The sequence below is a fragment of the Pseudonaja textilis genome, chromosome 1, assembly GCF_049901715.1.
Source record: "Pseudonaja textilis isolate UNSWEBS1 chromosome 1, rPseTex1.2, whole genome shotgun sequence".
Classification (NCBI taxonomy): domain Eukaryota; kingdom Metazoa; phylum Chordata; class Lepidosauria; order Squamata; family Elapidae; genus Pseudonaja; species Pseudonaja textilis.
Genome location: NC_141990.1, coordinates 133591258 through 133618200, shown reverse-complemented (window position 1 = coordinate 133618200; position 26943 = coordinate 133591258). Strand labels below are relative to the sequence as shown.

Below are 26943 nucleotides of genomic sequence, written 5' to 3'. Positions count from 1 at the left end.
TCCAGCATCATTGGAGCCATTTGTTGGACTTCACTTTTTTCTTTTGGTAAACTACCGTTTGAGGAGCATTGAAGGAGATTTCATTTATGCTGTAACATTGTCAACCAATGCTGGTGAGAGGAAGTGCTGCCCTTTATTCTAATCAAGTTGGATGCTTAAAAGGCCATACTACTTTCAACAAACCGACAAAATGAGATTTCAAGTTTTGTATTATGTCTGTAGTGATTCAGTCTTTGGTGGAAGGGGAAGCGGTTTCACTGAAACAAGGGAGAAAAATTTTCTGTCCAGATTTCTTAAATGCTAAACTGAAGCAACAAAATTAAAATTAACTTCCCAAACATATTTCCCTCTGAACTTTCACTGTGTAACTTCTGTGTTGACTGAATTAAACCAATTACAGATTTATGACTCCAGGATATTTCTACCTTAACTGCCAGATATCTTGATTTTATTTATTTAAAACATTAGATGATCAGGGGTGTTTTGTAATTATAACAGAATAAATACAACAATAACACAACATCTTATGAAGCATGTTTTCTAATACAATCAGAAAAAAGCTTCCAGTTTCTTTTAATTCTCAAAATTGGGGGGAAAAGCAACCAGTCTACTTATAGTCAAGCCAAATCTAGGAACTACAGTGATCACTTGCTTAAAATTACTTGGTCTTTCCGCATCAAAAGGGCCACATTCCAATTATGTTTGCATTAAAAACAAAACATGACATTTCATTCACAAATCCTACAATACTGAAAAACAAGTCACACTTGGTGCAGTAAACTAGCTGGAATCGAGAAGGCTGAGGTCAATCTTGAAATAGACATAAGGATAGTAGTCCTGATTGCTTAGCTGCAAGCCAGGAATGTCGACTGAAGTCTGGGGAGAAAAATTTAAAAATAGAGTGAGTTCCTTAAGACTCCTTAGATATGTGCTACAATGTTTACGGAATGTGAGGGAATACTTCCAAAACCTCAGTAACCATAGCAGGAGCAAGTACTGTGAAGTGAAAGGTTTCAACAAGCGGTGAATACTGAGGTTAATTTGGAAATCCCCAGCTTAATGTAAGGAAGTTGATCCCCCATTGGAAGTCTCTGGGTCTTCTGAAAACCTCATGGGAAATGTTACAGGAGTAAAATAGGCCAATTTAAGGGTGGGGTAACTGCAGCCCTGGGATTCCACGCAGTACTCTGCTGGGGAAGTATGGCCTTTTTACGACCTGTGGATTTCAACTGGCTCAGGAATTCTGGGAGTTGAAGTCCAAAAGTCATAAAGCGGCCATAATTCCTCATCTCTGCTATAAATGATTTATTGCCTTTTCTTCAACAGCCTCCTGATTGGGAGGCAGAAGCTAGTGTCAAAAATGAGACAAGGGGAATGGTCAGAGAACAGACGCTACCCGTTTTGTCGTATGCTTCCCACGGTTCTTGTTTGCCGTCTCCATCCTTAGGTGGGCCACCTGCAATGGCATACTTACGTCCATTAGGCTGGCTGCCGCTACTTCGTCCAGATGCTTGAAAACAGCATTTAATACTTCTCTCAATCTCTTCATAGATTTCTTATTAGGCTGAAGTAGCATGGCCTGGAAGTTCACTGGTAATCCATACCTTGAATGGATGCAATGTAGGTTAAAGTGGAAGCAGTGGAATGCAATGCAAGGAATTTTTACTTTCAACTACCCTCATTTTGTTTTGGTTTGTGACTAGGAGTTTTGAGAGTCTTAAACTGTGTCAAAGATTATTTATTTTCCTTATTAACTCTTATCACAACATTTGCCTAATTACAATCTGTTTATTCCTGGAATGTTTTAAGAACCCACTCTGCAAGCTACCACCAAACTATGTTTAAAATCAGTGAGAAAGTTAAACTGATCAACCGGGGATATGTAATGATTGAATGGAGATTGTGATTGGCTTTATGTATCCTATGAAATTTCTGTTTACCTGAGGACAGATTCTGAAAAAACTCTTAGTGCCTTTATATGGATCCAAGCCACAAATGCTTCACTGAAGTTCACCTTCAACCATCTCAACAGAGGACCCTTTAAAGCGTAAAATACGGTATCAGACAACAGAAGAACTGTAAGCATATTTTTTTGAAAATTTCACAAAATATCAAGTATGTGAGGAGCAATGAAATACACTTTCTTAAATTAAACCTTGTCTTAAATTACATTTAGATATCATCATGGTCCCACAATACTTAACCCAAATGTCTAATTGTGGTCCTTGACCCCCTCCCAGCAAGGTTGCAGGTAATCTGATTCAGCATCCAGGGATTAAAAAACGACTCCTTGGTAGGAAAAATAGAGTTGGCATAGCGGGAATGTGACATCCATGTGGAACCTGTCACTTGTGGGCTGCAATCCTATTTTATGGCCTTCAGAACCTCCTATTATGCCTCAAGTTCCACTTCTATGTCACTAATATTCAGTGATGGCATGTTTTCATGGGTTTCATGCAAAACAAAGTCTGCGGGGGCTTCAGTTACACATTCACTCCCTCAAAATCCAAGCCCTTCAAAAATGGATCAAATGTGATATTAGCCAGTGATTCAAGTAACCAAGCTTCCTACAGTTCGTGATGCTACCTCTGGCTGGGAGAAGCTTGCAGAAGAACTAGCCAACCTATTTGAATGGTGTCTGTTGGATTGCATTCTGTTCAGCATCTAGGGCAGTGTTTCCCAACCTTAGCAACTTTAAGACTTGTGGACTCCAACTCCCAGAATTCCTCAGGCAGACATTCTGGCTGGGGAATTCTGGGAGTTGAAGTCCATCTATCTTAAAGTTGCCACAGTTGGGAAACACTGATCTAGGGGATAATGATTTCCCCAGGCATTTGGGTCAGTAGGTTTATACAATATCTATTGCTGTTGTTACGGGGGTGGGGTGGGGGGGGGGTTACTAGTAGTTGAGAGTGGGGTCAATGTTTTATCTGTGGGCACTGGGGCTTGTATATTGTGGGTTGTGTGCTTTTAATCCTTATATGCTGCACAGAGTTATTTGTGCAAGACGGCTGGCCATATTAAACAAACAACATAACATCCATTCACAGGTAAGACATTTGAAAGTCCTCTTTTTAGAAAATCAAGAGTATTATTCTGCCCTATATATAATGTCGATGAGAGGAAACTGCACTGATTTGTGCTCTGTGTTTATATGTGTGTGTGCGCGCACATGTGCATGCATCTGGATGCATGTGCGCATCTTTGAGTCAGTGTTGGCTTTTGCAACTGCCTGGACAAGTCACTGCAATTTTCTTGGCAAGGTTTTTCCAAAGTGGTTGGCCCTTACCTCCTTCCTAGAACTGAGAGCAAGTGACAGGCCCAAGGTTACCCAATCGGCTTTGAGCCCCAACCTAGAAGTCACAGTCTCCAAGTTTCTTACCTGGTACCTTAACCACTACAGCAAAATGGTCTCAAACATACACATGCACACTCCAAATGTTTACAGGTAAAACCAAACCTGTAAACATAAACTACAAACATTATAGCTGTATTCAGAATGTGTTGAATGTGGTTCCTTTTTTTTTTTTTTGGTTTAGCAAATCTAGGTCATTGATTAATTTATGGGCCAATGAGTCATGCGAATTATGGCAATGGATTAATTCAGCAATCGGGTTAAATGTGTTGTGTGAACAACACTTTCAGATAATGAATTATCTTGGATGTCATCCCAAGAATACATACAGCATTTCTGAGAAAACCATTAACTTAGCAAACAATCAGCAAATCAGGCACAGAAGTCAATATGGACAACTTGAACGTGTTTACTTACATACTGCTGCTTCTTATCAGAAGCTAACTTCCTCATTTCGTCCTTTTCACACTTCAGTTCTTTCTCATCAAAATAAAATTCCCGCACCATGAACCTTAATACAAATCAATGTAGACATTCAGCACATGGGCTTTTAGAAAGGTGTTTCCTGCCTGGGCTTTTGAACACAAATGTTCTTTCAAACCACAAGGTACACTTTGAAAACCTAGCTGGGAAACAAGGTACGTTTTGGCTGTGTGGGAGTAAATCAGATTAGACCAATTTTCAGAGCTTATAGGAGCTCTTTGTCATCCTTAATAAGCTTGCTTTATTTTCAGCTCTGTGAGACCCTGCCGATGCATCAGGCTGGAATAAGTGACTCATTAGCTGAAGTTATGAAGGGTTTTTATTTTATTTTATTTTGCTGTATCCTTCCTCTCTGAATTTAACAGTCATCCTGTGTGTTTGGTTGGAAGGAGAGCCGGGGTCCCAATTTACTCAAAATAAGTGATGATTTAGGCTACAGAGGCACCATTGGAGGTGGGGGTGGGGTCATCAAAAGATTCAAGAAGACAGGCCCAATTGAAGTCCCATTCCTTTATATCAGTGGTCCCCAGCTTTTTCTTTGTAATAACCCTCAAACATCTTTTTGGATGCCTCTCCCAATGGACGCCTCATTAGGCAGCAATCCAAAACATATTTGCAGGAGAACTGCGAGCAGGGGTGGGATTCAAATTTTTTAACAACTGGTTCTGTGGGTGTGGCTTAGTTGATGGGTGTGGCTTGATGGTCATGTGATTGGGTGGACATGGTTTGATGGTTATGTTATTGGCTGGGTGTGGCCAACTCAATATCACTCACATCGAGGCATGCATTTCCTCGTCTGGTCTCTCATGACTGGGGATGTTGCAACAATCGTAAGTGTGAAAAATGGTCATAAGTCACTTTTTTCAGTGCCATTGTAACTTTGAATGGTTACTCCACACAAAGTACCAGCAAAGGAGGGGAAAAAAACTCCAGAGAAGTTCCAGAGACAGGAAGTCTAGTCCTGCCAAGAATGTAATAAGGGTTAACAGAGAGGCAGTTTCTATAAGCAACACCAGAATGTTTCCTTCCTGCCTTCCTTACAGGATTAGGCCAATAATTTCCTCTAACAGCTGGTTCTCCAAACTGCTTAGAATGTTAACAACCGGTTCTAGTGAATAGGTGCGAACTGGTAGAATCCCACCCCTGACTGCGAGTCCAAGCAGGCCTTTGTACACTTCCACCATGTGCCTAAGCAGAGTGTGTATCCCACAGATACCAGGTTGTCCTTGATGATTATGATAGTAATGGAGACTTCCCATCATGGACAGAAGTCATAATGGTCATAAAATAGGTCACCCATGTGACTGATCCAATTTCCATAGCAATTGTTAAGTGGCTATTAAGGGAACTAATAATTTGCAATGGGCTGGTTTTGATGAAAACCAGAAGTTGATGCCTGTTTTCAGAAAAATTGTAAAAACAGTCATATGATTACAGAATGCCCAAAACAGCCATTAAAGCAGGCTGGTTGTCAAGGGGCCAACATGCAGCCACATGACTTGGGGAGGGTGTGTGCCTCTCAGAACTTTAGGGTAACAAGTATCCTCAGGGAGGTCCATTGTAAATTTGAACAGTCACTAAGTGATCTTCATAAGTTGAGGACTACCTGTAATCAGAGCCTAGCCCAGAAGGGGATCTCATGCAGTACATAGAAGATGCCACTAAGAGAGCTCTTCTCTCACTTAACATCACGTGGAAATCTACAAGTGGTGGCGATACTAGCCAAATTTCTGTTTGTAACCTTTGTGATTCAAAAGAAGGGGCTGTTTTAGGTAACTGTCTCTAAATTGTTCAAAGTTTGGGGTAAGGGTTATTCAAGGTTTGATACACAAGCATCAAATATTTGAAAGCAATCCGATGGTTTAAAAAGCCATGACATTTAAGACTATCTTATTTGTCATCCTTTCCTCATTTATGTTCAGTGAAAATGCTTGGCTAAAATGGATATTTTAAAACCATCTTCCTCTCTTTTCTACCTCTTCAATGTTGAACCAGATATTCATTTTATGAAAATATTCTTAAAACAGGTTTAAAATCTGGTTAAAACATACATGAATGGCGTATCTTTAAGGTAAGATAAGTAGAAGTCCATTCATCTAGTAGACGTTCCCCTACATCCTCGAGGTTCATGGAGGGCAGAGAAGAATTGGCTGCCACCTCTTCCTGTTCTGCTGATGGAAACAGACCCACCCCTGTGCAAATTATTCGAGAGCTCTGATAAATGACTGCATGGATGTGTCATGTTTCATTTCAGAACAGGAGAAGAAGCCCGAACTATTTTGGCACGAAAGTAGAAAGAAAGCAGTACTTGTTCTCTCTGGCTTTGGTCTTAAAGTCATCAATCACTTTTCGGAACAGGGTGACTGTGAAGAGCCCTCCCTCGGAGTCTTCAGCGATCATCCTGGAAGAATCAATTATGTTGGTCTAGTTATTCTAATTCTGTCCTGCTTTTCCGTGATAGGTGCTGAAGTAATTAACAATGAGTATATAACTGCAATAGTTAACAATTATAACTTATAGTAAATATTAATTAAGGGATTCAATTACTTCCTCAGCAGTTTCTTAATCTATACAATAATATTACGGTATATATACTCTATTGTTACATAAAGTTTTTTTTAATTTCCATTTAGCCACCACCACCAAGTTCATTTGATTAACAGAAGGAACTGGGTCCTTAAAAAAAAAAAAAAACTGAACACACTTTCCAAACATTGCTACCTACATTCCCCTGACCTGATCCTCCCCTTCCCCCTCTATTCTCCTCCCCTCCTCTTCCTCCTCCCCTCTCCTCCCCTCCTCTCCTCGCCTCCCCAGCAATAAAAAGCAACCTTGTTATTATATAAGAAGAAATCTAACAAAGGTAAAGCTCAGCAGCTTTAATACAACCTCCCTCAGCACCCTTCAAATGCCTTACGCAAGGAGATAGTATCAATATTTAATACTTTTTAAAATAAGAGCAAGAGGTATCTCTTGTCACAGTCTGCCACAATCCAAATTCTTTCTTTTTCAAAATTCCTAGTGGAAGAAGAGGCTCGTCAGTACCTAATCCCATTTAAGTTCTTTCAAGGGTCGGATCCCCTGCAAATATCCATACTTGCATGCTACCTGACTTCTTCCAACGCTTCTGAGCGAAAGGTTGAAATCTGTTTAAGAGAAACAATACTGTCCAAACGTTGTACTTACTTTGTAGACCGAGGTACCACCATATCTGAGAGCGATTCATAGTTTTTTTGCCACTGCACATAGCTTGTTCTGCAACAGGACAGATTTTGTACAGCGTCTCTGTATAAACTGCTACTTTTAAGTATAATGATTGTCATTTCCCTTTACAGAAATTCAGGAAAATCTTAATGCCAAGCTGATAAGTGGGGGGAAGGGGGCAAGGTGGAATTCAAAATTTTTTACTACCGTTTCTATGGGCGTTGCTTGGTGGGCGTGGTAGGGGAAGGATACTGTAAAATCTCCAGTCAGAGATGGTATTTGCCGGTTCTCTGAACTACTCAAAATTTCCACTACCAGTTCGCCAGAACTGGTCAGAACCTGCTGAATACCACCTCTGGGGCAGGACCATCTGAACAGCATTATGGGACCCAGGCAAAGAAGCAGTGTACAGTATACCTACGACAACTACTCACAGGAATAAAAATGTAAATGGTCGATAAAATTAAACATGTATTTGCATAATATATGTATAATGTGTTTATATGGAAGGGTTAACATACACAGATTAGTATGGGGCCCCTATGTTCATGGGACCCATGGGCAAGTGCCCATCAGGCCTATGCATTAAGACAGCCCTTGGGGTGGGGGGGGAGACCACAAGGAAATCAATCCTGCGTGACAAGAATGTTCCATTTCCATCAGCTTGAGCCTCTAGGCCAGGGGTCCCCAAACATGGCAACTTTAAGACTTTTGGACTTCAATTCCCAGAAGTCCACAAGTCTTAAAGTTGCCAAGTTTGGAGACTTCTGCTCTAGGCAGCCTCTACTGTGCCAAATTCCAAAAGTAACCAAAACGTACTGTTCAAACTCTGCCAGGCACCCATTTTACCTCATAACCGAAACTTTTTTAAAAAACAAGAACTAAAATTTTAGGCCCCACTTAATTTCCAATGGGAGAGCATTGGGCTTCTTGAGCTGCACCTTTTATACTTTTTTTGGAGCCCAGAAAAATCTGGAGAAACACAGGTTGCCCAATCCCTATTCCATTTTTCCCCCTAGGGATCAGCCATTTTCCAATGTAAATAGTTGATGTTAAAAGGCTTGCATTGCACTCCCGAAATAGTCTTCCCAACTAGGTTGACAAAAGTGGATCCAAGGATGGTGCTGGGCCCAAGATTTGAGAGGTGAAAATTCAGGGTTCATACTGAAATTTCCATACTAGGGCTTCCAGTTAGAATCTGGTCTCACATGCAAGAAGTCCTCTACGTATGATTGTAATGGACTTACTATGGTCATATATTGTGATAGTTGTACAATTAATGTGACTTTTTGTTTTGCAAGGGTGGCAGTCGTGATGTGATCACCAGGGTCATTCAGCGAACCAAAGTTAAGTTTTGCTCAGTTTTGGTAAAACCTGGAAGTGTCAGGTTTTGATCAAATGTGGCCATGTAATTGTGGAGAATTGGAAATGGCTGCAAATGCAGTCGTATTCCAAGCACCCAAAGTTCACTCATGTAACTATGGAGATCGGATGTAACCCAGCCGTCAGAACTTTAAAGTCCCCTTTCTGAGGTCTGTCATAAGTGGAGAACTAACTGCATTAGAATCTTATCTACCCTGTTTCTCCAACAATACGGCCTCCCCCAATAGGAAGTCCCATCATGCTTTATAGGCATGAAATGAAATTAAGCTCCTCCCCCCAAATTAAGGCCTATATTAAAACATGCGAAATGGCGGGGAAATGGCAGGGGGGGCTTGCTGTTAGGAAGTACTTTTGTTGCACACCCAGATACGGTGCTGCCTGCATTGACCCTGATACAAAGTGCCCCACCAACGCCGAGGTCAACATCCAAGCCTTCGCCGCCCGCCCTAAGATGCAAGGTGGGGGGGAATTAAGTCACCCCCGAAAAGACAGCCTAGCTGTTTTTTCGGAGCTCAAAAAAAAAAAAAAAGACCCGGCCTTATTATATGAGAAACACGGTACAAGGATTCCATGATGCTCCTCTTCTCTAAATCTACCTGAGGCAACTAGTAATATGATGACGGAGAGGAAGTGAGATCAATCAATAGTCAGTTCTATTTCAACAGGTTTTACTTTTGAGTAAGCATGAACAAAAGATGTTCTTTGTGTGCCAGCATCCTTGGATTGATATTACGAAGAAAAAGCAGCATTTACAGTTTTCCAAAAATAAAGAAGGCCTCATTGCAAGCCACATGGTACAGGTAACCCTCAACGTATGACCACAATGGAGCCCAAGATTTCTGTTGCTAAGTGAGGCGGCTGGTAAGCGAATTTTGCCCCGTTTTCTTGGCACAGTTGTTAAGTGAATCACTGCAGTTGTTAAGTTAGTAACATGGCTGTTAATTAAATCAGGCTCCCCCCATTGCCTTTGCTTGTCAGAAGTTCTCAGAAGTTGATCACATGACCCCAGGATACCGCAACCATCATAAATATGAGTCAGTTGCCGAGTGTCTGAATTTTGATCTCATGACCATGAGGATGCTGCAATGGTTGTAAGTGTGAAAAGTATTCATGAGTCACTTTTTCCACTGCTGTTGTAACCTCAGTCACTAAACTAACTGTTACAAGCTGTGGACTACCTGCCTTTTGAATCTCTCATGTGGAATTTACAATATTTGCGATACATCACTTAACAAGCACAACTGAGGCCAGCAACTTCATTACTGAGCGACGCAGTCATTAAATAAGACAGGTGACTGCAACACTTACGACCTCACTTCTGTCTGCCATGGTTGTTATGATTGTTAAGTGAAACACCGCATGACCACAACTTGCAATTTTACTGCCAGCTTCTTCATCAATTCTGCTTCCCAGAATCTGGTTATGAAGCAGGCATTTGGCGATTGTGGGACTGTGGGATGATGCAACGGTCATAAATGTCTGACATTGTCCAAATTTTGATTGTGTGGCCACAGGAATGGCTGCTGTGGTTGCAAGAATCACTGATAATGTTACTTTTTCAGTGCCAACATAACTTCAAATGGTCACTAAACAGGGCAGTCGTTACGTGAAGACACAGTGTGAATTCGAGCAGAGCTAAGCTGAGAATTTTATTATAGGCACTAAACTCTCAAACCTTGTCCTTTTCCATTAACTCATTGGTTAGTAGAGGACTTTTTATCAATTCATTGCATCAAAATTTTCCTGGCAAAACTGCCAGAATAGAGAATTTTCTCTAAAAAGTATTACAACACTTTTTATTGTATTATAATAATATATATAATAATATATTGTATTATAATGTATAATTAATATAATTAAGCCCATCCCTGGGAAACCCAACTTTTTTCCTTACTTGGGAACTACAACAAGCAGAGTGATGAGATATTCGGAATTCAATACAAAGTCGTCTTTGTTCACTATATCCGTTAATGTACGGGTCAAAAGATTTCCTCTGGAAAAAAAAAAAGATAGGAAAAAAAATCAGTAGAGGATTTACCTACCACTGATACTTTCTAAGTGTTAAGTAGATGCTTAACTGGATGATTAGGAAGAAAATGTTTTCTGGGAATTTTCGGACAAACTTAAAGCAAATCTGGCTATTATATTATGGTAAGCTTAGAGGAAATGGGTACTTTTGTTTACTCTGTTTAAACAGATTAATTAATGCAGACCCACGAAAGAGCTTGATTAGAGAGGCAATTTGATGTAATGGTTAAGAACCTAGGCTAGAAACCGGGAGACCGTGAATTTACTCCCAACTTAGACATGAAACCATTTTAGGCAAATCACCTTCTCTTAGCCCTAGGAAGCAGGCAATGTCAACTTGCCGACTTGTCTAGAGAAAGGCTAGAAGTCATCAATATTGACCCAAACACACACACACACACACACATAAAACCCACTCCTTGATTAAGCCCATATTATTTGTCTGTATTACCATATTCCCAATGCAACTGACATGTTAAGACATCATCATAAGAAGTCAACATGCCAATGCATACAGAAAACGCCATTCATTAAAACCTATCTAAACACATACGCCGTTTTTCTTTCCAGATTCTGAAGATTTCCTTTGATGTTGTTGTAGACAGCAGCTCGGCTTTTCATGTCTGCTTCGATCTGTGTAATTTGCTAAATGTAAAGAGGAAATCTAGTTGAGCAAGGTCCCTTCCAACTCTGTTATTCTATGATGTAATATGAACTCTGCATCCATTTTAAAGTTGAGATAATTCCATACATGCAAAAGTCTACAGAGAACATAGATTCTATTGTTAGACTTACCAAATGCGTTACACACCAAAACTAAACTTATTTTCCATTTTAGGGGCAAATTAAATAGATACAGCTGTCTTTCTCTTTGAATAAGAGTCGGATGGGGAAGGAAAGGTGGAAATTGATTTATTCTTGCTCTGTTATGGACCTGAAGAAAATCCTTCCTTGTACTAGGGTGAAATCCCTCATTAAATACACACTTCTAATTCAGATTTACAGAAACAGAAATAAATGCCTTCTCTCTGCTGAAAACTACGTGACAGACTTGTGACTGCTTCTAAGATAGATATAATATATAATTATAAGCTAAATAGTCTCCTTAGGTCATAGGAGATACTTCTTAGGATGACGTAGATATTACATATTTATTTTTCCTTTGCCTTGCAGACAAAAATATCTTTGTGGGGAGAAAGATGAGGAAGAAGGTATTTACATAACGCTAAAATTGGACCCAGTTTGCTTTCTGATAAATTTCAAGGTGAGTCAGTAGCAGTGGTGGGATACAATTTTGTTTTACTACAGGTTCTGTGAGCATGGCTTGGTGGGCATGGCAGGGGAAGGATACTGTAAAATCTCCAGTCAGAGGTGGTATTTGCTGGTTTTCCAAACTACTCAAAATTTCCACTACCGGTTCTCCAGAACTGGTCAGAACCTGCTGAATACCCACCTCTGGTCAGTAGCCATCGTATCCAGAACTGGGTTCCTGAGAGAGCTGTCCTCAGTAATTAAATACATTAGCAGAACTTTATTATCATTCCTGGGAACAAGTTTCTATAAGGGTGCTTCTCGATATAGGAGAAATGAGGGAAAACAGTGATTACCTTTGCTAATCCTTCTGAAATGTTCTTCAGTGGCTGTTTTATTGGATACTTAGCCATGTCCCATTCAAATTTTGTTAGATAACTAATCAAGTCAACTGAAACGATAAAAGTAAATCCAGTGAGCTGCATGCATATAAGAATTATTATGAGAATGAAGTAGTCTTTTCTCATGAAAACCTGCATCCAGACTAGCTTGCATTGATTTGGGATATAAATTGGGAAGTGTTGCCATCTTGTATTTATTCCCTTTTCTAGATGCTAATCCACATCTCAAGTTCCCCTGGGCCAATTCTTTACAACTTAAAAATAAAGATTTACCCAATTAATTTCATGAAGAGGAATATATTTCTCTTAGGTCTCATCTTGTCAATATAGCTAGCAAATAAGAAAATAAAGATTTTGATTAAAAGTAATACTGTAGCTAGCTTTAATTTAGGGCAGGTTAGACAATCCATGGCCCACACAATGTGTCACTGCACTGAAATGCTTCACAGCCACAATCAGCAAGATCTGGGGGCCTGAAAGGTGTAGTTCCTATTGGCTAGGGAAAACCATAAAGTCCCCTTGACTTATTTTATTATTTGCTTTTGTAGCTGTAGCTCTCTCCATTTGTGGGTTGGTCTTTTGAGCCAGTTTGGTCCATCTAAAAGCTGTTCAAGTGACCTTTGCTATGATGTCAAAAGTAGCGTGGAGACACTGCCGGGGGGGGAGAAATGATTAAGAGGGGGTCCTAGTGTATGGGGCAAGGTACTTTTTAAAAATCACGTTTTAAATAATACACTTGTGCTGGAACGAACAAGTTGACAAACACGCACACAGTTAGAGCTGAAAAAACTGGAGAAAGAACATTTGAGGTTGCTTCTAGACATCCCAGCAACTTTGTGTAGTTCTTAGAGAGGCCTTAATAATTCACAAAAAGGAATTCTTAAGTGAAACATTCTTCACTTAGAGATCCATGTGTGTGAGATGGTATGTCTGTAAGAAACTTGTGGGATTAAACATTCACAATGCATTTGGATACATACACAGTGCAAATCGAGGTGACTGAGCCACACATAAGCAGGTGTGGAGACCTCTTCCTTAGTGGATAGTATGCCTCTTTCAAATGCCTTCAACAGTCCCCTACCTTTGTGGTATCAGACTGGCTCCCTTTTGGTATCTCAAAGTCTTTGCTTCTCCTAGAAAGAGTCACCTTACCTTCTTATATTTCCTGGGTGTCGAAAATCTAATGTGCACATCAAGAATTAAGGACTTGGAGACCTGAAATCAACAGGCTTCATCTTTAGCCTCCTTCTATAAAATATGTATGAGACAGCTCAGTAGGAACATACAAGAAGCAAATGGGACTCCTTCCAAAAATGTTTGTAAAATTCCTAAATGCAGAGTCCGGTGTTAAATAGTGCACCGTGCTAACTGGCTGGCCCTTTCCTTTGCCTTAAACTAGGGATGGCGAATCTTAGCAACTTTAAGACTTGTGGACTTCAGTTTCCAGAGGAATTCTTCTGTTGAAGTCCACAGGTCTTAAAGTTGCCATGTTTGGATACCGCTACCTTAAGCCTTTCTGCCTCGTTCCTGAATGGGGAATGAAATGGATTTCAAACAGAACTATTCCACCATGCAGTACTTTATTATAGTTGTCACATATCTTATTTTGGAATCTGTTCTTCTGTGCTGTTTTCTTCTGAATAAACCATGAATGCAAATAATATGTTACAGCCCAAGGTCACGCAGCCGGCTTTTGTGGCTAAGGCAGGTTTAGAACTCACAGTCTCCCTTACATTGTGATTTAAAATATATAATGTGAGTTTAGTGCTTTTTTGAAAGAACACCAGTCCTGTACTGCAGAGGAGGAATAGAGAACCAGGTTCTGCCAGCCATGTGCTCTTACTGTCACCAGTAGGTACATTAAAAGCTTTCCATTGCTGCTGCTGACAAGAAGGCTACAATAATAGTTATCTCCACTGGCCAATGCTCCCAGATCATTTTATGCAGCTTCATTTCTTGTGACTCTTGGCACACCACATCACAGATACATATGAACTCCCTTGGTGGGAGAGGAAAGGATAGTTTATTCCTTTCTGTTTTGGCTTTGGCAGCAGCAGATGCCTTGGTGTTATGATTATGTGTAGACCATCCAGAATTGTGTGATTCAGGAAGCCAGTTACTGCACACATGTTCTGCATGGTTGTCTCTTGGTTACTGCCAGATGCTTAAAATGGAAAGTGACTTGCTGACAGCATCACAGCTCCATTTTGTTTCACTTGTTACTTGTCCTCCGTACTTGTGGATCCAAGCTACCTTTGAACATGGGTTTAGCATTTTTTTCAGAGCACCTTACTCATGTTCGGAAATGATCTGACTGATAGATACAAACGATCCAAGGAGCTTTGGCAGAGGTCTCCCCCCAGAGGTCTCCCCCTGTCCCAATTCCATATTTTTACAGGTAGTCCTCGACTCACGACTATGGTATTTGTGTAACGACAGTCCAGAATGACTATGGCTTTGAAATGGCGCTTTATGGCCCATAAAGCATTTCCAACTGTCATAAAACATTGCTTGGCACCCTGTTTGCATTTTGCAACCAGTTGCCAAGCACCCTTCAATCATGTTGTCACCATTTGAAGTCTTCTCAATCGACTTCCCCAGAAAGGCACTGGGAAAGCTAGCAGGGGATATTGCAAGCTGCTACTGCTGCCTGCCTCTCACCTCTGGGGGCTGCCTGAAAGAGCTGCCTGCCAAGAGGAGCTGAACTTCTTCAGCAGGTGCAGAAATGGAGCTGAAATCCTTAAGATTTCAGCACTGTCCCTGCATCCCACTGAAGGAGTTCCCTTCCCTGCATGGAAGGAAGCTGAAATCCTCCAGCAGGCAGCTAGCTCTTTCAGCCAACTCCCAGAAACAAAGGGGTCCGAAATCCAATCAGAGAGCAGAGTGGCAGTGTGGTAAGGTAATGAGCATGGGATATTTAAGGCAGGTGCAGGGAGTGGGTGGGCTTTGGAGGCCTGACGCTGGCTGTGAATGAATGTTGCTTTATTCAAAGACTGAACGTCCATTTTGGATTTTGGCAAAGGAGATTTTCAGCACCTGAGTGGAGAGGCAGAACAGTAAGGAAACGAGCTAATGGTGACTCAAGGGATGAGGGAGGCCCTGAGAGATAAACAAGTTTATTTCATGACCGCAACTGAAAATGCTGGGATTGCATTCATTGGGCAAAGCAGTCATCTTGGGCATCTTGCTTAATGACCACTTCACTCAACAGCTGATATTTTGGTCCCAGTTGTGGTCGGGAGGACTAATTGTAAGGCAACTTCCTTAGTGGGCTAATCTGCCATTCTAACCAATCATCTAATTCTCCCATCCTCACTCCCTACCCGTGAGGGAAATAGATTGGTGACTGTTTCCTAATCAGCAAGCATTGCTTGGTGGGCAGGAAATGAAACAAGGGGAATCACCAATTCCTTTCCTTAATATGGAACAACAGATGGATAAGGAAAGTACCAGGAGCCAGCGAGATTGGGAAAGATTGTAGATTGTTGATGCCAGGGTGGTGTGCGTTGGAGTTTTTAATTTTTTGTTTTCCCCTTTAAGGACTAATGAACAACCCTCACCTGTCCGGAAGAGTCTTGGATACAGGTAGTCCTTGACTTAAAAGCATTTCTTTAGTGACCATTCAAAGTTACAATGGCCCTGAAAAAAATGATTTATGACCATTTTTGACACTAATGACTGTTGCAGCAACTGATTCATATTAATGACTGTTGCAGTGTCCTGGGGTCATGTTATCTCGCAAGAAAAGTCACAAAAGGGGGCAAAATTCACTTAACAAATTTCTCACTTAGTAACATCAATTTGGGGTTCTATTGTGATCGTTAAGTTGGACTACCTGTATACCAGACCCCGGGCTGCAAAATCTAAATAACCACTAGATGGCAGTGGCAAGCTATATTTGCTGCCATTAAACTCCCATCTGAATTTTGACAGTTTAGATGAGTAACCTGAACTAATCAATCTATTCAATAAAAACTGCAGCAACTTATTTTACACGCTGAAGAATGCCCATGGTACATTTGATTATAAGAAAACAGGTGCATGCAAAAAGTGTCACACACTCCAATAGTCCCTACAGTTCCTTTCACTGTACATGCAGAGTAAGTTAAAAAAGAAAGAAAAAGACTGAAGGAAAGGAAAAATCGAGTAGTATAAAGGATGCAGGCCTGCAGTAATCTGAGTCATAGGGAGATGGTGATCAAGCTACGGGGTTGTAACTAGAGAAATCCTTCGTAACCTGATCACTGTACCCCTACAACCAGATGTGGGCTCGACTCTATTATTAAACACACTAGTGCATGCTGGCCAAGACACATTGCCACCCAAACACAACATACCCTTTAGACATTTCATTTTGTCCTTTGCGCCTGAAATATAGTAAGTGCAATTATTGATCTTCAAAAACACCTGACTTAAAAAGTAAAGTTATCGCTTGGTAAAAGATGTCTGCCGAAGAACAGAATTCCATTCTGGTTTTATGCTATCGATAGACATTTCAACAGTTCATTAAAGGTGGTTTTCAGTAGATTGCACAAAAGCTTCTGTACATAGGTAAGAACTAAAGCTGAATTTGAGGCAATTTGCATCTCACTTTAGCCTGTGACAATTGCAGTGTTCTCAAAACTGTCATTTTAGCCTGAGTTGATTTTCTTCTCCCTATCTGTTACATTTAACTTTTCCTTGTGCTAAGTGTTTCACTGCTGACTGCCATTTTAAAGGCTTTTCTGAATCATTAGAAATAATTAAATACTTTGTGATCTGTAGAATAGAACTGTATGAAATTGTAGAGTAATAGCCACCTCTCTGGAAATTGAGACTCCTTGTAAAACAATCACAATTTGTTAATCATATAAACAGTGAAGAAAAAAATAATTTCATCCATAACTCACAGCATATACAATGACAGGAATTTGTCCTAAAGCTAATGAAAAATGCAACTTACAAGCATTATTTTCTAAAACTAGAAGCACCATCTAATTTCCTAATAAATGAGCGTGTAAATTCCAACGGTTCTTACTGGAAGCTGAGTGAAAAACAACAAACTGCATCCAAACACAACAATATATCCATGATTTCAAGGCCTACCTCCATTAGCCAGCAGGTTTTCTTGTACTTTATCTTTTGAATCTTCTAAAACTTCTCCAATATACTGGGCAATTTTCTTTATTACACTTCATATAAGAATAAAACAGCAACATTTTAGTTTAAATTAATTCGAGAATCATGAAATAACTTTACAGATAGGTAGTAAAAACCATCGCTTTCACAGACATTAAGGGGAGAACCAAGGTATGGACAGAAGTGGACAAAAGACAGATCAGTGATGGATCAACAGGATATTTCATTAAGGACAAAGGGAACTGGGTATTTTTTAAAGTGTGTTTGGGGTAATGTATTAAAGACCTGTTGAGTTCTGGTACTTAAAATAAGAAGATAAGCTTTTTTTTTAATTCTAGGTGCATGATATTCTGTTATTTTGCACCCAATTCTGATTGATGGGCTAACAATTCAGTGGTATAATTTCTCTATGTTACGTATCCCAACTGCTACTGGGTGTCAAGAAAATAAGGTGTGGCTTGTTCAGGAAGAGGAAGAAGCAAGCCTAAAATCAGAGTGTAGTTTGTGTTAAACTGTAGCCTACAGCAACCATGAATGGAGGAAGCATTGCTGAAGCCCCTGGGATCCACAGATGCTCCTTCAGATTTGTGCATGTAATGGAGAATGGGGAAAAGTCCAAAAATGCTTCCTCCCACATAAACATATCTAGAAATGAACATTAAGCTGCTTTTGAAGTAGTAAGTCTTTTCACAGATTTCCCAGGATTCTTATCTTTATTCTATATCATTTTAACTTTGGTGAGTCTTTAAAAATAGGTTTGCAAGCAGAGCGTGCCATCCGAGATGGAAACAGCTCAAGAATGGAATGATGCAGAAAGCATCAGAATGCCACAGGCTGCTTCAGAGTGACATGGAAAAATACTCTGCCTCCTTGTGTAAATAAGTAATAAAACTGCACGGAAACAAGAGACCCTGAAAACTCCTGCCCCTTCCCTGCTACGCTGGTCAGAAGCAGTGCCGGCTGGTTTCTGCTGCCCAGCTAGATGTACCAGCATTTCTTGCATATGTTGATCTAATAACAATTCCACGAACGAATCTTCTTCCCTGCAACTATAATATAAATGCTGAGTTCATTGGCATAGCTTTAGACCTATTCTCTCTTTGTCCACGGGCTTCAGTATCTGTTGCATTCATTTTTATAACATGCTAGTCTGATATATAATTCTGCTCTCTCATCAGATGAGCTTCCCCATCAGATTGTCAGCTTCTTCTATTAAAAAAAAAAAGTCGTTAATGGAAATGTGGGTTTAAATCTCAAGGCAAAAAGCTTATTATTTATGAGGCATCTCTGCAGTTGCCCCTGCCCTTTGGAAAATCTTGCCCCAGTCAAGGCAAGCCCACCCCGCTTCCTGGTTTTCCAGAAAAGAATTAAGAATTGGCTCTTCTAATTAGCATGGGAATATAAGAGTATGATGTAATCCTGGGGGTGGCTGGAGGCTTGAGGATACTCCTGTTGCCTCATTAACCCTTTTAGCCTTTTAAATTTTAACTTTAAATTTTTTAAACTTTTAACTTTTTTTTTACTTTTAACTTGTAAGCTTTAACTTGTATTTAATTCTGTGTTGTTGTTTTTTGCTGTGCTTTTTATTTGGGTGTTTCTATTGTTCTATTATGCTATTGTAAACCGCCCCCCAGAGGTACCTAGGTGAGATGAGTCATGCAGAAATGTAATACATAAATAAAAATGAAAATATTTGCATGGGGAGCAAGAGATTAAATGTGCATCCCAGTGCGGGAACCCATTTCTTGGAGTTTTGGCACCACCATGGTTAGGAATGGATGTCTATGCATAGAGCAAAGTTGAATTATTTAATTTTTGGTGACCATGATATTATTAGGAGCCTGGTGAGAAAACAGATGGATTCTGAGAAACAATGTCCCACTGAGGAGCACCAAATCTATTTCCTAATTATAGACCTGTGTGTTCTGCATTTTTAAAAAACATTCTCAAGCCCTCAATAAAATACACAGCTTCATACTTCTAACCTTTCATCCAGATGCAAGGAGCAAGAAAACAAGGGGGAAGGATTCAAAGGCACTTTTGCAAAAGGTAACTGGAGTATGTTTTTTTTTCTCTTGAAGGAAAAAAAAAGATGTTTCACTTTTCATTAGAAAGTTAATCAATTCTGGCTGGAGGGTGGTAGGTGGTGGGGAATGGAAGGATTAGGATAACCCTTCCATTCCCCCACATCCAGCCAGAACTGATGAAGCTTCTTGAATGAAAAGCAAAATGTCTTTTTCCTCAAGGGAAAAAGAAAAAATATATATAATCCGGTTGCCTTTTGAAAAAGATCCTCTGAGACAACCATGACCTGTTTGATTGAGGGGAAACATAGACAAAAGGGGAAAGAGAATTGGAAAGTGGGCATTTAGAAAAAGAAATGAGAGAAAGTGGGATTTCTAATCTTTCTTGCCTGTTTGGCTATGCTTTTCAGTGTCAAATGGGAGAAGGGGTGGCCATCCCCCCAAAATCCAACCTTTGTTCCAGGCTGCCAAATCCCACAATAGCGTGTCAAAAATACACTTCATTTTCACCCCTATATCTTCTTTCCCAAATTCTGGGTTGTGTGTCTTAGTAGTCCTCCTGTGTCTCTATTACCAATGTAGGAGGACTTACTATTGCCAATGTGGGAGGAAAATGTTCTTCCTGACTGATTTTAGCTTCCTCCAATATAGGAGGACTTGCTTCTGGGTTGAGAAATAAACAAAGAAGACCATCCTTCAGATATGTGAAGTCTAAACACTGAAGACTTTTGGGGCAGGAGAGGGCAGATTCAGAGAAGATTTGGCTCCAGATGGACATCTTTCCAAATAAAACAGAACAGAGCTATCTAGATATTCTTAAAAGTATGCAAAAATACTATTTCCTACACACACACACACACAAACACCCCCACACACCCCCAGCCTCTGCCTCATCTCTGTAAATGGCTCCTCAGAACAACTGCATAGAATAGATCAATTAAGAGACGGGGACCACTTTTCATAAGGATTTGCTGATTACATTGAGGCGAAGCTCACTGCTTCTCTAGATCTAAATATATTCGATTCAAAATAAAACCAACTCTTCTTTAAACAGAATAAAGCCAAACCTGCCTGATCTGGCTGACCTCTAGGACCAAGCTTAAACAAGTCAGAGTTAGGTTCAGGCAGGAACCCTGTGACCTGGAGAAACAACTTCCATTTGTGTTTGTGTGCAGTAAATAAGTTCTATTTTACCTTTCAGCAAAACTATCAACTTTTCCCAACTCATCTGAGAGGCCAACCAGCGTGTCCAGAGTTCCTACCTGTAGAAGGGAACACAAGTACTTTAACACAAACAGAAGAGCTGCACAACTGTTTTACCAGAATGATCCTTTTTTATTATTTTTGGCACGAATGATCCTTTGTATAAACAAAGTATTAAGGCACTCGGAGGAAGCAAAAGTCAATCCGGGAGAACATTTTCTGTCAATGGAAAATGACAGAAATGCCTCTTCTTCTATTCTAAATAAGGAAAAACTGTACGTTATCATGTGATTATAAATCCACTTCTATAAGATTTCTTCCCTATTTTTATTCTTGGTGTTCCTCAACAGCTTTATTGCTCAGTGTCTTATATAAGCAATCATAAGGCACTAAACAGAATATATATTTTCTTGCCAACTTCAGTCGGAAAAAAACATTTAAGCCTTAAGATGGGAAACCTTTACTTCATTTATATATAATGTGAGCAGAAACTGGCTGCAGCAAATAAATCCATTGCATCTCTTCCTGAAATTATTACACTTTAAGATTCCAACAGTGAAGGTGGTTCTCAGATATCAGCCAGCACTTCTATCATAGTCATATTATTCACCCCTATATTTTTTTTATGTCTAGTACTTCACCAAAATTAGCTAACACGTTCGTGCAGGGTGATATTGAATAAGTAATTTAACAATTCCAAGCTCTGTTAACCATGAGAAAGTTTACACAGCCAATTAAGACTTATTTGGAATGGGCATGCTAATGGCATCGGTAGCACATTATGATTTATCAATTATGGTAAAATTGACATTATGTGGGAAATTATAATTCCTACCCACCCCAGCTTCCTTGCAGACACTCATTAAATTGCTACGCATCTTCATTCAAAGTGTGTATGTCCAATGAACTTTATGGTTCCTTGAGAATTAGGTTCCATTGTATCCATTCGGAGTTATTAGTCTATTAATGCTACAATTCCTAGTATGTTTATTTGTGAGTAAGTTCTACTTAATTTGTCTCTATATAAGATATAGTATGGCAGAGTTCTACTTGGATTAATTGGAATTTTGACTATTAAGGATGCTCATAGATTGTTTAACTTACATTCTTTTGAGATTTTCTGCGAACGACAGGCTTGAGTAGAACCAAATTAAACCTCCAGATTTTTCTGCTAGCAATTAACGCACTGATTAGTAATAATGGTGCATGCTATTCAAGAACTTCAGAGAGCAGCAGAATTACACATATTATTTAGACTAGTTTTCCCTGTACAGAGACCCATTCTATTAAAAAAGAAGAAGAAATATGCTTGATCCCTGCCCTGCTCTTGTCTTGCTCTTTCTTCTGCTCTCCCTCCTAGCTTTTCATCCCACTGTTTACCTTGAGGTCAGGGATGGCGAACTTGCTGTTGCTGGACAGGTTGGCTTTCGAAGTCACGGTATTCATTCTGTCCCAGGCAAGCAAATTTGCCTTATCCCCTGGAGCTGAGATTAGCCAGAACTCTGACATGGTGGAAAAGGATCCTTGAGTACAAAATCACTATAACCAAAGAAGGAGAAAACCCCAAGAACACAAAAATAGATCAGCTAAAACTTTAAACCCATTTAAAAAAAATTAAAAAGGTATCAGTGTATCACTCCATACAGGGAAACGTCCATCACCTTTCAATCCAAACCTAAAATTAAATGTGACCTTCTCTTCAATGTCACCAACAGGCAGTAGTTCCTCTTTTCTTCCTCCTCCCTGCCCTGGGTTGTTTTATCTTGTTAGTAGGGAGGAGTTTTTTAATCGTAAGGGTACGTGTACATGGAGCAATTCACTGTTATTTGCAGAAGTAATAGGCTGATCTGTTCATTACTCAAACCCAAGGAACATTGTATGAGAAGGATGCAAAGAGGTTAAAACATTTTCCTTCTCCAAACTAGGCAGCTTTAAGATGCATGGACTTCATCTCCCAGAATTCCCGCACGTTAGCATAAATATTCTATATGTTTTTGTCCTTCATCTTTATACTAGAAATATCAAAACAGATAACAAAAATCAACTTCATTGTAAAAACCTAAAGGGTAGGCAGTTAATCCATATCTGTTGTCATATTGGCATGACCATGCTGTAGATTTGTTTTAAAAAATCAACTTCTTTTTAGAAACATTTGAACAATGAAATGTATATATAAAATTGCTAAGGCATTATGAGAAAGAGTGCAGAAGAAGCAGTTTTCTCCTTCTGCATTTCATATATGAGCATCTATGATCATTTTCATCAGTTTTAAAAAAGATAAATACTACCTACATTGAGCTTGACTCCTGGTTATTAGATGGACACATCTACATTGATTGTAAGGATACGGAAGGTGTTTGCCACAGTTATCTTTTGGGAAACTTTCAGTTTTCCAACCTAGCCTTCAGCCCTGGGATTTCCTAGTGGTCTCCTATCCTATCCTTAATCAATCCCTTCTCCGCTTAGCTTTTTCAGAGAAGTTGGAGGCTGTCACCTACAAAGACTGCCTAGTACCATTAGGAACAAATTAGGCTGATTCTATATATCCATGTTTTAACCCAGAAAGATCATTAAAAAAAAAACAGAATGTGCAACCAAAAGAAGGGGAAACGGTTGGCTACCGCTTTAATCGGTGTGAAAAGTGATCATCATCAACGTTCTTCAGTTTCTCCCTTCATCATTTGATCTTCTAATTCATTTAAGCAATCGGCCTTCGAATGCTGATTCCAAGGCAAAACGGACACCTTTCTAAAACGACCTTCCTTTTGCCTTTCAACGCAAAACAACCAAAGCATCCTACAAAAAAAAACATAATAATCACAAAATTAGGCTTGCGATCAGCTTTTATTGGGATGACTCACACGTCTACTTGGATGTTGAAAAGGAGCTCAAGACGGCTGGGCGAAAATGCCATTCCCCATCCTCACTCCGAGCTGCCTTTCAGAAACAGGAACAGTAAACGGCCAGGCTCAACGACTAACAAATAGCGCGTTCTGTTCCCACGACGCAGCGCCGGCCTCCGAGCTGAATCAAATGGACCAAGGGGTACCAAAAAAGAAAAGAAAAAAGCCCACCGAGGCCGATCCGATCCCATCATTTCGGGTTTCGGGTCTCCTTTCCAAGCCGGCGACGCAACGCGCCCCCTTCCCAGCAGCGCAGCAACCGGCTTCTCTAAGGAGGCATTGGGAAAAGTTTCCCACCGCTTTACTTACCCCGAGCCCTCGGGAGAAGCGGCAGGTGCTCCTTCACAGTGTAGCGGCGGCTCCGTCCATCGCCGGCAGCAGGCGCAGCTCTCTCAGGGGACGCCGGAGCGGAGGAATGGACTTTGTAGGGCGCGGAGCCACTGGCGGCTGGGGCTTCGCTTTGGGCAGGAGGGAGGGGAGGGGAGAGGCCCACCCCGCCGCCTTTCTCTGGCCGGTGGCGCTTGGGGAAGCTCCTCCTTGGCCTCCTCCTCCTCCTCCTCCCAGTTATTTGCGTGGTTCAGATCTGGAGACGCCTGACAGGGATGGACGATTCTTCAGGGAGGCCAGTCAGGCGATGGAGGCGCGCACACGACCAGACAGGGAAGCTTCGAACTTTTTCAGGGCTGGCGCATAATTTCCCTCCTTTCCTCCCTCCTTCCTTCCTCTTCCCTCCCTCCCTCCCTCCTTCCTTCCTTCCTTCCTTCCTATCACTGCCAGTCTCAGAGGTGCCACTATGCCACTTTGGTACATGGTTGAGATTGGTTACTTCTTGCAAATTTTGAAAAGATCTGAGCCTCACATGAGGTATTAACTTAGATTTTTCTAAATTGCATCGTAAAAAAAACAACAACCTTGGACTACATCCTATCTATCTTTCTGTAACCATGGTTCTCTGCCTTTGAAAACAGACACTGAAATAATAATAAACATTGGGTTTGTACATGGAAATGAGATTATGAAAACCCTCAGCCCGATATAGCAATTCACATAGTGCCTCTTCTAGTTTCTCCTAAAGAGCCAAAATATACCCTGGCAGCCTTTCTTCTCTATCCCATTTCCAAAAGGTAAAAACCTTCACCTTACCCCCTGCTCCTAAGAGAGACAGGCTTCCCATAGTTAACTATGCCTTTCTTCAAACAAAATTTCTCTTCTCAAACAAATTACCTTTGCCTAACTCTAGCTGATAATTAAAATTGTATCATGATATAAATTATAGTCACTGTTGTACCTGACGGGCCTAGTTTATTTTTCATTTTGTGTGACGAGGAAATTGTGTAAAAGGAGGAAATCCACATTTAAGTAAAACTTCTCAGAAATTGGATCAAAGGGTTTTGCACCTGTTGGAAGCAATATCCTTCTGGGTTCCATTCCAAGTGGGGAAAAAGACACTGGAAACATGGAGGCTGTTTGGGAAGATGGTTAAATAGTGGACCACATGGCTTGGAGCTCCTGGGTGAAAAGGGCAGAGATGCTGAGAATCCCTTGGTTTTACACCCTCTGTTGGGCCCCACCTTAGTGTTTCCTGTTCCTGTGTAAGAAATGGCTGTCAGACTCCCAGGGGCGGGGGTCTTAGCTAACTTTGTAGACTTTGTCTGGACCACATGGCTTCACCTGAGTGCTGGCTAATGCAATCTTCCCAGATGGGTAATCCTATCATTTCCTGATGCCCATGTCTTAATCCCACCACCCTGGAGCTGAAGGGGGGGGCAGGGAGCTGCAGGAAGCTGCTTTGTCTTTAAAACATATTTCTCCTTTTCTCATCCAGGGAAATATAATATTGTGGGGCTGGGTGCTAACTTTCTACACACTCCTAGTGAAACTAACACCACTGACTTCCAGTTTTGTGAATGTATATTAATCCCAAATAGTAATCTATGACCAAAGGGTTGGTGACAAAGTCAGGTTGTGTTTTTTTTTTTAAGTAAAGAATGTATATGCTATTCTGATCTAATTCTGTTTGGAATAATGTGTGCATTCTATCTGCCAGTTTTGCTCTCAATAATTTTGTGTTGATGAGCTGATCTCATGGCCATCCGAGCAATAAATCTACAGAAACTTCACTTCATATTTCTGCAACTTGATTATAAACAGGAAGTTCAGATGATCTGGCTCAATAAGTTTTTTTTCTTGCAGAAAAATCAGAAATCATAAACACAAAGAAGATCTGCCTATTGCTATATACAGAAATCAAGCTCTGTTCTATATGTCTCATCCAATATTTAAATTCTAGGTCATTTTTTCACCCTTTCGGGTAAAGTGAAATTTTGATGTCTTTTTTGTGGCTTTGATGCAGGAACGCATTTGTTTAATAAAGATTCAGTCTAGTTTGAAAACTAGTGGTTCCCAGTTCACCAATTTCAGTTCTTAACAAATAAAACATTTAGTAATCTATTTCTCTATTTATTTCAATCAGGGATTAGGCTTGTTTTGGTACTTAAACTAGAGGTTTTCCTGCAGAATGACCTTTACCTAGAATACAGCCTTGTTGATTTGCCTGGATGTTTCAGTTTATTGCAATGAAATTTTTGTGTGGTTACTTTTAAGATGCTCTAGAAGTTTCATTTACTGTATTTACAATATTAGAAAGGAACACAAACATACATTAAGACGATCCACTCTTAAAATAAAGAATAGACAGAAATAAGAGCAACAAAGATAATTAAAGGCCTGGAGTCTAAAACATATAGAATGGTTACAGGAATTGGATCAGAGGCGGTATTCAGCAGGTTCTGACCAGTTCTGGAGAACTGGTAGCGGAAATTTTAAGTAGTTCGGAGAATCGGCAAATACCACCTCTGACTGGAGATTTTACACTATCCTTCCCCTGCCACGCCCACCAAGCCATGCCCACAGAACCTGTAGTAAAAAAAAATTGAATGCTACTATGGATATGGTTAGTCTAGAGAAAAGGACCGGAGGGGACATGATAGCAGTATTCCAGTATTTGAGGGGCTGCCACAAAGAAGAGGGGGTTAAGTTATTTTCCAAAGCACCAGAAGGCAAGGTGAGAAACAATGGATGGAAACTAATCAAGGAGAGAACCAACCTGGAATTAAGGAGAAACTTTCTAACAGTGAGAACAATTAATCAGTGAAACAGCTTTGCCTTCAGAAGTTGCAGATCAGGGCTGTCAAACTCCTGGCCTGCAGGCCAGATGTGTCACATGCTAACCATGCCCACGCTTGGTTTAGCAAAGGGGAGAAAAGTCCCAATACATCACATGACGCCACTGTGATGCTGTGAGTTTGACACCCCTGTTGTAGGTGTTCCCACAAGAAGAGATTCGGCAGCCATTTGTCAGAAATAGCATAGGGTCTCCTGCTTGAGCAGTGGGTTGGACTAGAAGACCTTCAAGGTCCCTTCCAGCTCTATTTTGATTGTAATTGTAATCAATTTAAACAAAGACTCTCCAGAGTTAGCTCCCCACATTATGAACTTAGATATGCTAACATCAGTTAAAATCAGTTTTCAATTTATGTTAGTATATCTAAATTCATAACGTGGGGAGATAACTCTGGAGAGAATCTTTG

The 26943-nt window shown here is 40.4% G+C and overlaps 1 protein-coding gene and 1 long non-coding RNA gene across 9 annotated transcripts; one reads left to right on the top strand and one right to left on the bottom strand.

The window, feature by feature from the left end:
* Positions 1-418: 418 nt before the first annotated feature.
* On the bottom strand, positions 419-24035 carry ATP6V1C2 (ATPase H+ transporting V1 subunit C2). Of its 8 annotated transcripts, none has more exons than XM_087917175.1 (15): positions 23663-24035; positions 23312-23474; positions 23072-23219; positions 21831-21989; positions 20442-20509; positions 17191-17276; positions 12061-12155; positions 11007-11098; positions 10320-10418; positions 7025-7093; positions 6147-6239; positions 3773-3866; positions 1941-2038; positions 1475-1604; positions 419-876 (listed from the first exon to the last, which is right to left on the bottom strand). In XM_087917175.1, exons 4-15 carry the CDS (start codon positions 21957-21959, stop codon positions 781-783), a joined length of 1149 nt encoding a protein of 382 aa, XP_087773301.1. In that variant the 5' UTR covers positions 21960-21989; positions 23072-23219; positions 23312-23474; positions 23663-24035; the 3' UTR covers positions 419-780. The 8 variants fall into 8 exon arrangements, with proteins under 8 accessions (XP_087773301.1, XP_087773296.1, XP_087773297.1 ...); XM_087917170.1 differs by having other exon boundaries at positions 23072-23246; positions 23663-24007; XM_087917171.1 differs by having other exon boundaries at positions 21831-21973; positions 23072-23246; positions 23663-24007.
* LOC148127819 (uncharacterized) lies at positions 12622-13076 on the top strand. Its single transcript, XR_015740248.1, has 2 exons — positions 12622-12735; positions 13012-13076. It is a non-coding gene; the product is annotated as an uncharacterized LOC148127819 (long non-coding RNA).
* Positions 24036-26943: the final 2908 nt, after the last annotated feature.